The sequence below is a fragment of the Ostrinia furnacalis genome, unplaced genomic scaffold (assembly GCF_004193835.3).
Source record: "Ostrinia furnacalis isolate ACB-3 unplaced genomic scaffold, ASM419383v2 OfSCF7596, whole genome shotgun sequence".
NCBI lineage: Eukaryota > Metazoa > Arthropoda > Insecta > Lepidoptera > Crambidae > Ostrinia > Ostrinia furnacalis.
The window spans coordinates 95,635-109,543 of record NW_021137835.1 but is presented as its reverse complement, the minus strand read 5'-3'; the positions used below and the strand labels follow the sequence as shown (position 1 = coordinate 109,543).

Below are 13,909 nucleotides of genomic sequence, written 5' to 3'. Positions count from 1 at the left end.
AATTCCGAGTTGGATTCAATGAAAAACTTCGGAGCGAAGAAGGCATTACAGGCAGAAATTACAACTGCCACGTTTTGCCAATTTTCTAGAGAGGATTGTTTTTTGTCGAGGAAATAATGCATTAAATTGCAGCCCTACCCTGCAGGAATCCATTCATTCAGCCCCAGGGCGGGCGTCCACTGCTAAACATAGAACTCCGCCAATAATTTACAGATGGCAGCGCCATGCGCCCAGCGCCTCTCTACAACTTGACTCACGAACTAATCACAGAGCTCTATTCCACACTGAGCGTTCGATTTGCTGCTTCACCTAAGCAAGCATCTTTTGTGAATACATGGAGAGCCACGCTGTCCATGCAGCTTTGAGCTCCTTTAAGTAGAGAAAATAACTCTTATACTATGGCAAAAACAATATTAAAATCCCACTGAAATTACAACCTATATTCATTTTTGTTAATTACAACTTTTTTTAAAGATAATTTGCATAATGTGATAATGAGCTCTCACCAGGCAACAGCTTTGCAAATATATCCACTGCATAAATATCAAAAAATTGCCTGATAAGGTTTATTCTCTTACAGAATTTCAAGATGAGTGCCGCCAAATTATTATTAGTGGCACTAGTGTATATTTCTGGTAAGATTGTAATCGTATAAATTTAATAACCCAACCTCTCGCCACCAGTGCAAGTCCAGGATTTCTAGTAAAACCTTAAAACTAATTGAAGTCCAGTACGAAAAGTTTAATTGTCAGAAATTCGGCGCTCTTTTCCAATTTATCCTTTCTTCCATAGCAAACCTTCCAAATCGCAGTTTCCTGAAAAATAGAGTTTCCTTTTGCTTCGTTTTTCGGCCAAACCAACGAGTGCAGTTGCATGCGCGATAGCGATCACTGCGCATGAAAAAGTTGTTTATACTGGCCGTGTTCGCATGCCAGAATGTATTATAGAAAAAAATCCGCCCTTTTTAAATCTGAATCTGGTTTGGACGAATCTTGGCTATTTATTTTCTTACTCAGATCATAGATGATTGAGATTAGTTACCTATACCTGTAGAGGAAAAGTGGCTTCAAATATTTAATCTTTGTTACAGCGTGCCACGCTGCCATTCCGGATCTAACTGGTTGTGAAGTGGCCGCCAAGACCGAGCAGGGGTATGTGTGTGGGAGGATCAGAAACGCCACCAATGGGGCGAAATACGCCAGCTTCAGAGGAATGCAATATGGGACGCAGCCGCTAGGGGAACTCCGATTCAAGGTACTTATTTTTGGCTTACTTACCTGGGCCCCGATTGCGCTAATTTGTAATGTCTATAATTCATTTGCAAACTAGGTAAAACTCGACTTTATTCCAGGAACTGCTACCACCTCCATCTTTTGACGGACTCTTCAACGCCACAGAGGCCGGTCCAATTTGTGCCCAAGTGGATGTTTTCTACACGCCAAATAACCTCGTGGCTCCTCTGTCCAGCGGCGAAGACTGCATCCGCATCAACGTCCATGTGCCGTACGACTACCTTCCCGCAATCAACGCAACCAGCAACTCAAGCAACCTCCTGCCAGTCCTGTTCTGGATCCACGGAGGATCGTTCTCTTATGGCTCAGGGGACGCCGACGTGCACGGGCCTGAATATCTGATGACCAAAGACGTTATCTTGGTCACTATCAATTACCGGTTAGTAATGAATATTCTTGTTATTACTGCAAATAGCATACAAATATTATTATATATTACACCAATAGATAGTACATATTACATACTTGCTCATAGATTGACGTCTGTTGATGCTGGAAAATTGATAAAAAGATTCGACAACATTTTCTAAACGCCGATTCTTAAATTTTGTTTCTATTTTAGACTTCACGTTTTCGGTTTCTTGAGCTTGGATAACGAGTACATACCTGGAAACAACGGGCTAAGGGATTGCATCACAGCTCTCAAATGGTTGCAGAGTAACATCAGGAACTTCGGAGGGGACCCTGCCCAAGTGACGATAGCCGGCCAGAGTGCCGGAGGGGCCATGGCTAGTCTGCTGTCTATTTCAAATGCCACGCAAGGACTCTTCCAACGGTAAGTTAAACTACAGAATAATAATGTAGGTACTAGGTACAGAAAGTTTTCTTCGCGAAGGCATTTAAAAAATGTCTACGTACTCAATGTTGTCAACAATATGGCCTAATTTGATACGAAACAGACAGAAAATAAAACTGTGCTGTAAGCTTGTAAGTATAAAATATTATTACAAAATAAAATACAAAACTCATAATGTATCTATCTATCTATCTATCAATGAAAACATACAAGGCAAATTAATAATGGGCATGGCAATAAAAGGATGTCGACTGCAAGTAATTTTATTCTTTGCAGACGATACAATATTGATTCTTCAGCCCTATAAATTTAAATAATATATTTCCAGGGTGGTGGGATTGAGTGGAGAGGCCATTGCTAGCTTTTACAGTTATTCGCAAACCTACGCGAAACTCATCAATGCCATCTTCTTGCCTGCTGCTGGAATAAACCCGCTTCAAACGCCAAAGAAAATCTACGAGGACCTCGTGGCAGCTCCTCTAGAGAATTTACTGGCGGGCAATAAAGTCCTGCTGGACACGTTTGGTCTTGTATCCTTTACTCCCGTTATTGAGAGTGCACAACCAAATTTCACGACTGTCATACCAGCATCACCAGAAGATCTCTTGAATGATGGAGCTGGTAAAAACTACCCCATGTGGATCGGCTTCTGCAGTAATGAAGCCGCAGACTTCAAAACGAGATTGGAGGAGGTTAACATAGAAACCAAATTGAGGCTGCTGCCCTCATTGACGTTACCACAGAACTTGTTGTTCTCAGCGAATGCACTGACGGTGCCGGCTCTGACGACGCTGCAGCTAGCGGAATATTTCAATGTGACTTTTATAACTCTTGAGAAATTCTTAGTGGCAGCGACTGACTCGTATTACAAGTACCCAGGACAACGTCTAACTCTTAAGAGGTTGAGGGTGAACGCGTCTAACACTTACCTGTCTGAGTTTTCATACCCAGGAGAGAACAACAACAGCGTATTAAAAGACGCTTTCAACCAGACCTGGTCGGGAGCAGCTCACGTGGAAGACCTCACATATTTCTTCAGATTTAACCACTTCCTTGGACCGCAGCAGGAGGACGAGTTGGCGTCTACTAGCGAAGCTAACAAAATGAGAGCCAAGATGACTGGCATCATCACCAACTTCGTTATCAACGGGTAATTTTCAAATGTATTCTATTTTGTTGATAGTAACATATTTCTTTTTGTCTGCTGGAGAAAGCACGAGTTTTCTTCTTCATCAAAAATAGGAGCAAAATGAGAGATTTACGGGGATAAGGCCTGGTTTGCACCAAGATGGAGAGGAGCGAGTGGAGAACTATTTTATATTTAACCAATCTGATTTCCTGGTTTCCTGAATAATGAAGTTTGATTGGTTATTCAAAACCCTTCTCCGATACGCTCTGCCTTGGTGGAAACCAGTCCTGTCTTTTTTTAACTCTCTTATCACCTTGCAAGATAATTTAGCAGAACTCTCAATTCCTTCAGGATAACATTGAGTACTTCTCTTCTTCTTCTGTACTTTACACTGATGTGGTGCATCTTCAAAATTATCATATTTTTTATTCCAGATCACCAGCTAGCTCCACCGACTGGCCGGCTACTGGTACGGACCTGAAGTTCCAGAACCTAGACTCACCTGACCAGTTCAACTTCACAGATCCGACTCCTTACATGGAAGACAAGATCACCTACTTCTCCAACTTGTATAATGTCGGTGGTCTCGGATCTGTTTAAAGGCCAAAAATAATAAAGGCTACAAATAATAAAGGCTACAAATAATAAAGGCTAAAAATAATAAAAGCTAAAAAATAAGAATGTTGTGTATTCTGTTGGTGGTCTCGAATCTGATAATGTTAACGTGAATTAAAATAAATCAGAGAACGACATTTATGTGGTTTTTCATTATCGGCTTTAGATTAGACAGTAAGAGCTTGATAACCATCCAGTTTCGACCCCTGGTTCACCTGGTACAACTCCTTTCAAGGAAATAGGTCGAGTATCCCAATCAACCTGTATTTATTTTTATAAATGCTGTCCAATCTGCGTGTCATTGAGGGAGACCTATGTTCGGCACCTGGATGTCCTGTGAACTCCTGTGGCTAAATGATCATGACGATAATGTATAAAAGTTGTAAAATTTAGAACCTATTCATAAATTCAAAGTACAGGTTATGAAAATCCTCATGAAAAATTGATACTATATAGTAAACGATTATTTAAATAACAAGAGTGCGTGGACTTTAACTGCCTAGTTCGCACTTATTGCGTGTCATGTAAGGTGACTGTGTTTCTTTCGCCACTTCTTTCCAGCACCAGCCCATAATCTAACCTCGTGTTTCTTTTTGAAACTATCCATTAAGGCTATTGAATAGGCTAGTTGCCTAAAAAAATTTTTTTAGTCCGTAATGTTTAATATCTAAAAAATATTGGACACGTATATTTTTATTTGTCAATCTAACAAATAATTACATAGTTATGGTGCGTTGAAGTTGCGCACGACGCACAACGTGCAGCATTTTTAAGCAAGCGTTGACGTCACGGGCCTCTTCTTATGAGCTTTGGGGCGCTTTATCTCTTTAAATTTTCATTAGTTTGAAAAAGTGAAAAATACGTATTTTTTGATAAGTTAACTGACGGACTAATTAAAACTCTTGCTTTTTGACCCAGGCAACATCCCCATTATTTCCTACTTATTTTTCGTAGCATTTTTTATGGTTAGATGTTAATACCAATTTAACATATTAATTGTAATTAGTTAAATAATTTAACGTTTATTTTGTTACTTACTTTATGCAGGTAGAGGATAAATATTAATCTGTATTGCCTAAAATACGCGTGTAACAAAGTGGGTACCAATTTCCCTTTATCCCCGTCATGGAGACAAAAGTCATAGGGACAAAGTGAAAGGAGACTTCTCCGTCCTAACCTATCTAAAATAGTTTGAATAATAATAAATATAAAACAAAAAAGAAATAAAATTTTATGAATTCGTCTGCCTTGACTTTAGGTTATTAATTAACTTTGTTTGTCATCCGCTTTATATGGTGGGAAGTTGAACCTTAACTTCGAACTCCTATGTTCTTCTGATTAATTTCGTTGAGGGTCCAATGACAGTTTAACTTGACCTTCATTGGTTGGGTTTTAATGGCGGTCAAGCTGTACAGCTACACAGGTGCTGATCCTGGCTACACAGGAGTTGCAGTTGTAGGAACGAGAGGTGGGAATAGTCCCGTGCCTGTGACTTTTACGTTTCAGCGTCATTTAAAAGACATTAAGTTTTAAGAACATAAATTTAATTAATAAGGTGCAATTTATTAAAGATACAGTCGAAATCGTTGGAGAGACTGTAGCACTGCCCAGGTCTCGATCGAGTCGAAGGCTTTTTCATAGTCCACAAACGCCAGACAAAGTGGCTGATTATACTCCTCGGTCTTCTGTATAATCTGCCGTAGCGTATGTATGTGGTCTATGGTGCGGCGCAGGACCGGTCTTTGTGGAAATCCTTGGGGGAGGCCTTTGTCCAGCAGTGGACGTCTTTCGGCTGAAACGAACGAACGAACGAACGAACAGTCGAAATCAACTTATGGAGAGGTAGTGTTTGTTTATTTGAGAAACTATAGGAACTACTGTAATGATTTTATAAACTATATTTAGGTAACTAATCACTAGAAAGCTACACCATATTTTATTCCAGTTCCAGCACTATAGATGAAAATCCGTGGAACACAATTTCTGACTTCGGGACTTTATTTAGACTAGTTAGGAGGTGAACATAGCAAAAGTCCCCACCCTTAGCCGTCGTTAAAGCATTCATTTACAGGACTAATTCCTTTTATCTTCGTTCGTTTCAACTAAACGACGTTCACTGCTGGACAAAGGCCTCCCCCAAGGATTTTCATAACGGTCCTGCGCTTCTCGAAACGTTCAAAAACTAAAATTTTCATACATTTTTAAACACACTCACGAGACGTGAGAGAGATAAACTCACACTCAGCCCACAGATCGTCGGTCCTTCTAGTGGGGGGCCTGCCCACACTATGTTTTTCTCGGGTATTAAGCTCTACGAGCTACGTACTCTGCCAACTGACACTTGTTTTTAGCAATTTTGCGTGCTATGTCGTACAGCACGTAAATCCACACGACGAGTGAAGCTGCGAACAAAATCGTTGAGATAAATGGGTGAAAGTCTATCATTTTATTTATCTGCGAACTTAGGTTACCTAATTAGTTACTTACGTAGCTTTTACTGAGGTTATCAAAACAATACACGTGTTTACTTAAAGCATTTCACCCCGAAAAGTAAAAATAATCATGACTCATAATATCACAGGCCGTCTGCTTTTGTATACAGTGTGTAAATCTTCTATATCTATAAAAGCGAAAGGTCACTGACTGACTTACTCACTTATCACGAAATCTCAGAAACTAAAGTCGCCAAGCAGATATAATTTCGTCCAATGACCCCCAGCTACCCATCCTTATCACTCGCACGTAATTATTATTACTGTCGCGACTGTGCGACGGACGGCCGCCGACGAATGTGCGAGCGTGACAGCAATAATTACACGCAAGCAATAAGGATGGATAGCTTGGGGTCATTGGACGAAATTCCATCTGCTCGGCGACCGGATTTTACAAGTGCTAGGAATCCCAAATTTCACATGGGGGTTCCTTTTAGAACGTACCAGCGAGGTGCGCAACTAGCTCGATCGGCTTGTGTACATACTAAAACCTGCCAAGTCAGAGTTAGATTCAATAAAAACTTCTGAACGAAAACATTACAGGCAGAAATTACAACTGCCACGTTTTGCCAATTTTCTAGAGAGGATTGATTTTTGTCGAGGAAAAAATGCATTAAATTGCATCCCTTACCCTACAGATATAGGAACAGGGTCAAGTCATAAGGACAAGGTAACATCTCACACTGCACTTACGGGAGCGTGGCCTCCATTCCGGAACCTTGCTGCCTCATCGGTCATCAGTTCCGCGTGGCATGTGCACTGCCCATTGCAACTTCAGCTTGCTAATCCGTCGGACTCTGTCACCGGCTTTTGTTCGTTTACGGATCTCCTCATTTCCGATTCGTTCTTGTTAAGAAGCACTTACCTCCGTATTCACAAACATTACTATGACCTCTTACAGTGCGCGTGGACGCACAGGATGACACACGAACTAATCACAGAGCTCTATTCTGCCGCACAATTTATAAACGCAGTAAGTAACACGTGAACAGTTTCGAGAAAAACGCGATCAAAGTTGAAATTTTATTTTGGGGTGTCTACAATTAGTTACGCAAATATTTGTAAAAAAAAATATATAGGCTTATAGAGCTATACTCAAAGTTTATTTTGATATGAGGTTTTTGTATTTTAATTAATATTTTGTATTTAAAATTATTAAAAAACTGTTTATGTTAAGGATTAACTAAGTTTTCGTTCGATACTTACTACCCATGAATGCAGTAAGATTGTTCCTTACTGCGTTTATCAGTAGTTTTCGTTACTTACGGTACATGTGTTAAATGATTGATCAAAATTTTAGTTCTTACAACGTAATATGTGCGCCGTATTTTTACAACTTACTGCATTTATGAGTGGGAGTGTGAATCAAAATAATTTATCAAAACTTTAAATGCGCAGTAATAATACAATTATACTGCGTTTATCATAAGCCAATAACGCTTTCATGTTGAACTTTCCCAAATGACCAAGGGGTAAATGAAACAAGTATTACAAAATAATTGCTGAGATCGCTTGTTATTAAATCAAAAATTATAATATGGCACCCACTTTTAGATCTTAAATATACCAATCTAATAAAATAAAGACTCAGTCGTTCGTTTCAGCCGAAAGACGTCCACTGCTGGACAACGGCCTCCCCCAAGGATTTCCACAAAGACCGGTCCTGTGCCGCTCGCATACAGGCACCTGACGCGACCTTCACCAGATCATCGGTCCACCTAGTGTGAGGCTTGCCCAAGCTGCGTCTTCCAGCTCATGGTCGCCACTCAAGAACTTTCCTGCCCCAGCGGCCATCAGACAACTTATAGTGTCTCCAACCTTCAGAGGAGTGGGTACAGCACGGCATTTGACATGATTTTTGTCTTGTCCATTAAAGACCCATTTGTTGAGAGGCTCTATTGAGGCAATCGAGGATTGAGCTTAGATCCTCCACGTTCTCAGCCATGACTACGATATCGTCCGCGAATCAAAGATGGGTGATGTACTCGCTGATGATATTTATGCCCAATCCGCTCCAGTCCAGAAGCTTGAAAACATCTTCCAGAGTGGTAGTGAACAGTTTTAGAAATATGACATCTCCCTGTCTGACCCCTCGCTGCAACTGAAGTCCTGATCCCGGAGACGGACTGACATTGTGGCCTATTCGTACAAGCCCTTCAACGATTATATCTATAGTAAATTTGGCACCGTTGGAGAGACTGTAGCTTGAAGAGAGAAGTCTTTCTCATAGACCACAAATGCCAGACAAAGTTGCTGATTATTCTCCTCAGTTTTCTGCCATAGATAAGTATGTGGTCTATCATACTAAAGCCTTATCGGAAACCGATTTGTTCGGGAGGCTAGATGTCGCGTGAAACCATTCATGATGACTCTCAAAAACAGAATCAGAAGTGAGATGGGTATAAAATAAATTCTTCAACAAGGTTTTGTTGCCTTTTTTGAAGAAGAGTATCACCACACTTCTGTGCCATGCCGTAGGCGTTTTTCCCTCAAGGATGACGGAATCGAATAGCTTCTAAAGAGCCTTTAGTACCGGCGTTCCGCCTGATTTCAGAAGCTCAGCCGTGATTCCATCATCGCCCGGTGCCTTGTTGTTTTTCAGCTGTTTGAGAGCCATTCTAATCTCGTACAGACACGTCCGGGATATCTTCGGTATAGTGTCGGGTCAATCTAGCTCTTGGGTCTTCGGCTAGATTTGTCATTTGGACAGGTTTTCAACTTCTTCCAATAACGTAAGAGTCAGCCACTGCGTTCATAACATGTTAACACCTAGGCAGCACTCTGACAATCCTTAGTATGTACGCAGTATAATTGTAATTACTGCATTAATATTAAGTACAAGTCATCTGTTTTTCCTATGGAAACATAATATCAGTGTGTGTTTAAGTGGAATTACTGCACATATACTATGTGCAAGGTGAACTTAACAATTGTAGAAACATAATAAGAATGATGTAATTGGCACATACTGCACTATTACTTTGTAGCAAATTAAGTAAGCGCGAGTATTCACGTAATATTAAGTTATTATGTGCTCTTACTGCTAACATAGTATGTGAAGAAACCTACAATCTGCTCTTTACTGCGTTTATGATAATATGTATCTTCCGTTCTAAGATAGATAGAAAAAAACGGGTCTTTGATTCTTATAGATCGCGATGTCAGGATTCAGAATATTCAAAACAATCATAAATGCAGTAAGTGGTACTTACTGCGTTTATAAATTGTGCGGCAGTATTCAACGCTGCGCGTTAGATTTGCTGCTTTACCAAAGCAAGCATCGTTTGTGAATACTTTAGCATAGCCATGGAGAGCCACGCTGTCCAGCTTTGAACTCCTTTAAGTATTGAGAAAATAACTGGCAAAAACAATATTAAAATCCCACTGAACAGCCTATATTTATACATTTTTGTTAATTACCCCTTTTTTTAAGATCATTTGCATAATGTGATAATGAGCTCTCATCAAAAAACAACTTTGTAAATATATTCACTGCATAAATTCTTTATAAATTGCCCGATAAGGTTTATTCTCTTACAGAATTTCAAGATGAGTGCAGCCAAACTATTATTAGTGGGACTAGTGTATTTTTCTGGTAAGATTATAATATAAATTTAACGAAACCCAACCTCTCGCCACCAGTGCAACTCCAGGATTTCCAATAGAACCTTAACACTTATTGAATTCCCGTGCGAAAGGTTTAATTATCAGAACTGCGGTGCTCTTTTCCAATCTATCCTTTCTTCCAAAGTTCCAAGTTTTAAGTAGACCGCTATCACATCATCCAGCTACGGACGACGGACTGTGAGAAGTACAAAGTTCACAATTCCCTGAAAAATAGAGTTGAAAGCCTGCGTACGCGATGGCGATCACTGCGCGTGAAAAAGTTGTTCACACTGGCCGCATTCGCATTCCAGAACCAGAACGAAAAAAATCCGCCCTTTTAAAATCTTGATCTGGTTTGGCCGAACCTTAACTTTCATTGTAAGTGGAAATGTGGCTTCAAATATTTAATCTTTGTTACAGCGTGTCACGCCGCCATTCCGGATCTCACTGGTTGTGAAGTGGCCGCCAAGACCGAGCAGGGGTATGTGTGTGGGAGGATCAGAAACGCCACCAATGGGGCGAAATACGCCAGCTTCAGAGGAATGGAATATGGGACGCAGCCGCTAGGGGAACTCCGTTTCAAGGTACCTATTTTTGGCTTAACTGATCCCTGAATGGTGATGGTTTATGAGGTTAACCCGGTAATAAAATGCTGTTAGATAGAGCATAATATCAAATTATTGTATGTTGCTTATTTTTTTATGCTCTGCAGTCTAAACAGTTTCGTTCGTTCCTTTCAGCTAAAGCCAAGCCACTGCTTGACAAAGGCCTCCCCCAAGGTTTTCCATAATGAACGGTCCTGCGCAAAACAGTTTTACGGAAAGTTAAAAATTCGACTTTTTTCAGGAACTGCTACCACCTCCATCTTTTGATGGACTATTCAACGCTACAGAGGCCGGTCCAATTTGTGCACAAGTGGATGTTTTCTACACGCCGAATAACCTCGTGGCTCCCCTGTCCAGCGGTGAAGACTGTATCCGTATCAACGTTCATGTACCGTACGACTACCTTCCCGCAATCAACGCAACCAGCAACTCAAGCAACCTCCTGCCAGTTCTGTTCTGGATCCACGGAGGATCGTTCTCTTACGGCTCAGGGGACGCCGACGTGCACGGGCCTGAATATCTGATGACCAAAGACGTTATCTTGGTTACTATTAATTACAGGTTAGTAATGAATATTCAACAAGAATATAATTACTGCAAATAGCTCAAAATAAAATGTATTACAAAAATACATAGTACAATCAAGTGCAACTAAACATACTCATAGATTGACGTCTCTCGATGCTAGAAAATTGATAAAAGATTCGACAACATTTCCAAACGCCGGTTCTTTAATATTGTTCCAATTTCAGGCTTCACGTTTTTGGTTTCTTGAGCTTGGATAATAAGTACATACCTGGAAACAACGGGCTAAGGGACTGCATCACAGCTCTCAAATGGGTACAGAGTAATATCAGGAACTTCGGAGGAGACCCTGGCCAAGTGACGATAGCCGGGCAGAGTGCCGGAGGGGCCATGGCTAGTCTTCTGTCTATTTCAAATGCCACGCAAGGACTCTTTCAACGGTAAATTAAACTACAGAATAATAATGTAGGTACTAGGTACAGAAAGTTTTCTTCGCGAAGGCATTTAAAAAATATCTTCGTACTCAATGTTGTCAACAATATGGCGTAATTTGATACGAAACAGAAAGAAAATAAAACTGTGCTGTAAGCTTGTAAGTATATTATTATTACAAAATAAAATACAAAACTTATAATGTATCAATGAAAACATACAAGGCAATTAAATAATGGGCATGGCAATAAAAGGATGTCGACTTCAAGTCGTTGTATTCTTTGTAGACTATACAATATTGATTCTTCAGCCCTATAAATTTAAATAAATATATTTCCAGGGTGGTGGGATTAAGCGGAGAGGCCATTGCTAGCTTTTACAGTTATTCGCAAACCTACGCGAAACTCATCAATGCCATTTTCTTGCCTGCTGCTGGAATAAACCCGCTTCAAACGCCAAGGAAGATCTACGAGGACCTCGTGGCAGCTCCTCTAGAGAATTTACTGCGGGGCAATAAAGTCCTGCTGGACACGTTTGGTCTTGTGTCCTTTACTCCCGTTATTGAGAGTGCACAACCAAATTTCACGACTGTCATACCAGAATCACCAGAAGACCTCTTGAACGCTGGAGCTGGTAAAGATTACCCCATGTGGATCGGCTTCTGCAGTAATGAAGCCGCAGACTTCAAAACGAGATTGGAGGAGGTTAACATAGAAACCAAATTGAGGCTGCTGCCCAAATTGACGTTACCACAGAACTTGTTGTTCTCAGCGAAAGCACTGACGGTGCCGGTTCTAACGGTGAAGCAGCTAGCGGAATACTTCAATGTGACTTTTATTACTCTTGAGAAATTTTTGGTGGCAGCGACTGACTCGTATTACAAGTACCCAGGACAACGTCTAACTCTTAAGAGGTTGAGGGTGAACGCGTCGAACACTTACCTGTCTGAGTTTTCATACCCAGGAGAGAACAACAACAGCGTATTAAAAGACGCTTTCAACCAGACGTGGTCGGGAGCAGCTCACGTGGAAGACCTCACATATTTCTTCAGATTTAACCACTTCCTTGGACCGCAGCAGGAGGACGAGTTGGCGTCTACTAGCGAAGCTAACAAAATGAGAGCCAAGATGACTGGCATCATCACCAACTTCGTTATCAACGGGTAATTGGCGACTGAATACTATTTATTTGTCTATTTAATTGATGAGATATTGCTTTTTATCAACATCGGTAGAAAGCACAAGTTTTCTTTTTAAGCAGAAAATCAAAGTCTGAGATTTTCGTGGATAAAGCTGTATTTTTTTAATAGGCACTCTAAATCCCTCGTTGCATTGAGAATGTAGCAGTCCTCTTAATTTATTCAAAATCCTATTTGAGCTCATCTTCTTTTCGTCTTCATGCCTATACTCTGCTACATCTTACTGTTACATCATCAAATCGTTTCAGTTTTTTAATGACTTCCACTGCTGGTTAAAGGCCTCCCCCAAGGATTTCCACAACGACCTGTCCTGCGCCGCCCGCATCTAGGCACCACCATCGACCTTCACCAAATCGTCGGTCTACCTAGCGAGGCGAGGCCGAGGGCCGAGCCCGAGGTCACCACTCGAGAACTTTTCTGCCCCATAGACCATCAGCTTTACGAGCTATGTGTATCGTAAAATTCAAAGTGTTATTATTATCTTTTTTATTCCAGAGCACCAGCTAACTCCTCCGACTGGCCGGCTAGTGGTACGGACCTGAAGTTCCAGAACCTAGACTCGCCTGACCAGTTCAATTTCACAGACCCGACTCCCTACATGAACGACAAGCTCCTCTACTTCTCCAAATTGTATAATGTCGGTGGTCTCGGATCTGTTTAAAGGCCAAAAATTATAAAGGCTAAAAATAATAAAGGCCTCAAATAAAAATTGAGACCTCTCCAACGTGTTTTCTATTGGTGGTCTCGAATCTGTTTAAATGTTAACGTGTATTAAAATAAATCAGAGAATGTTTTTATGTGGTTTTTTTATTATCTGCCTTGGATTGACCATGTTTAAGTCTATTTTACATCAAAAGAAAGAAATATTTACTACGTCACGTACTTACTTCGAGAATCCTATAAGATATAATACGAAGTTCGTAGTTACAACTTAAAACTAGTGATATTAATAATAAGCAAGAAGATTAAATTATGTCAATAAGTAAAGAGATAGTGTTAAGTTGATGTCAGTAATAGTAATCGAATTTGTTGGTACCTATGCCAAATGTGTAATGCAAAATAAAAATTGAGGAAAAGCATAGTGACTAACTTTTACTTTAGTGTTTCAAGGATAGGGCGTCTTTTGCCCGCGTCTTTGGCGGCCTGAAATTTTATCTGTCACACAAAAAGTATAATCGCGCGCGTCCTTTTTTCTAAAACTGGGATAAAAACTAACCTG

The 13,909-nt window shown here is 40.5% G+C and overlaps 2 protein-coding genes across 2 annotated transcripts; both read left to right on the top strand.

Moving 5' to 3' along the window:
• The first annotated feature begins 540 nt into the window (after positions 1–540).
• On the top strand, positions 541–3,963 carry LOC114365529 (juvenile hormone esterase-like). The gene is made up of 6 exons (XM_028322126.1): positions 541–635; positions 1,091–1,254; positions 1,352–1,671; positions 1,855–2,067; positions 2,417–3,238; positions 3,652–3,963. The coding sequence occupies exons 1-6, from the start codon at positions 590–592 to the stop codon at positions 3,815–3,817; spliced, it is 1,731 nt and encodes a 576-aa protein (XP_028177927.1). The 5' UTR covers positions 541–589; the 3' UTR covers positions 3,818–3,963.
• Positions 3,964–9,847: 5,884 nt separating this feature from the next.
• Positions 9,848–13,486, top strand: LOC114365528 (juvenile hormone esterase-like). The gene is made up of 6 exons (XM_028322125.1): positions 9,848–9,919; positions 10,351–10,514; positions 10,777–11,096; positions 11,288–11,500; positions 11,833–12,654; positions 13,186–13,486. Exons 1-6 carry the CDS (start codon positions 9,874–9,876, stop codon positions 13,349–13,351), a joined length of 1,731 nt encoding a protein of 576 aa, XP_028177926.1. The 5' UTR covers positions 9,848–9,873; the 3' UTR covers positions 13,352–13,486.
• The last annotated feature ends 423 nt before the right edge of the window (positions 13,487–13,909 follow it).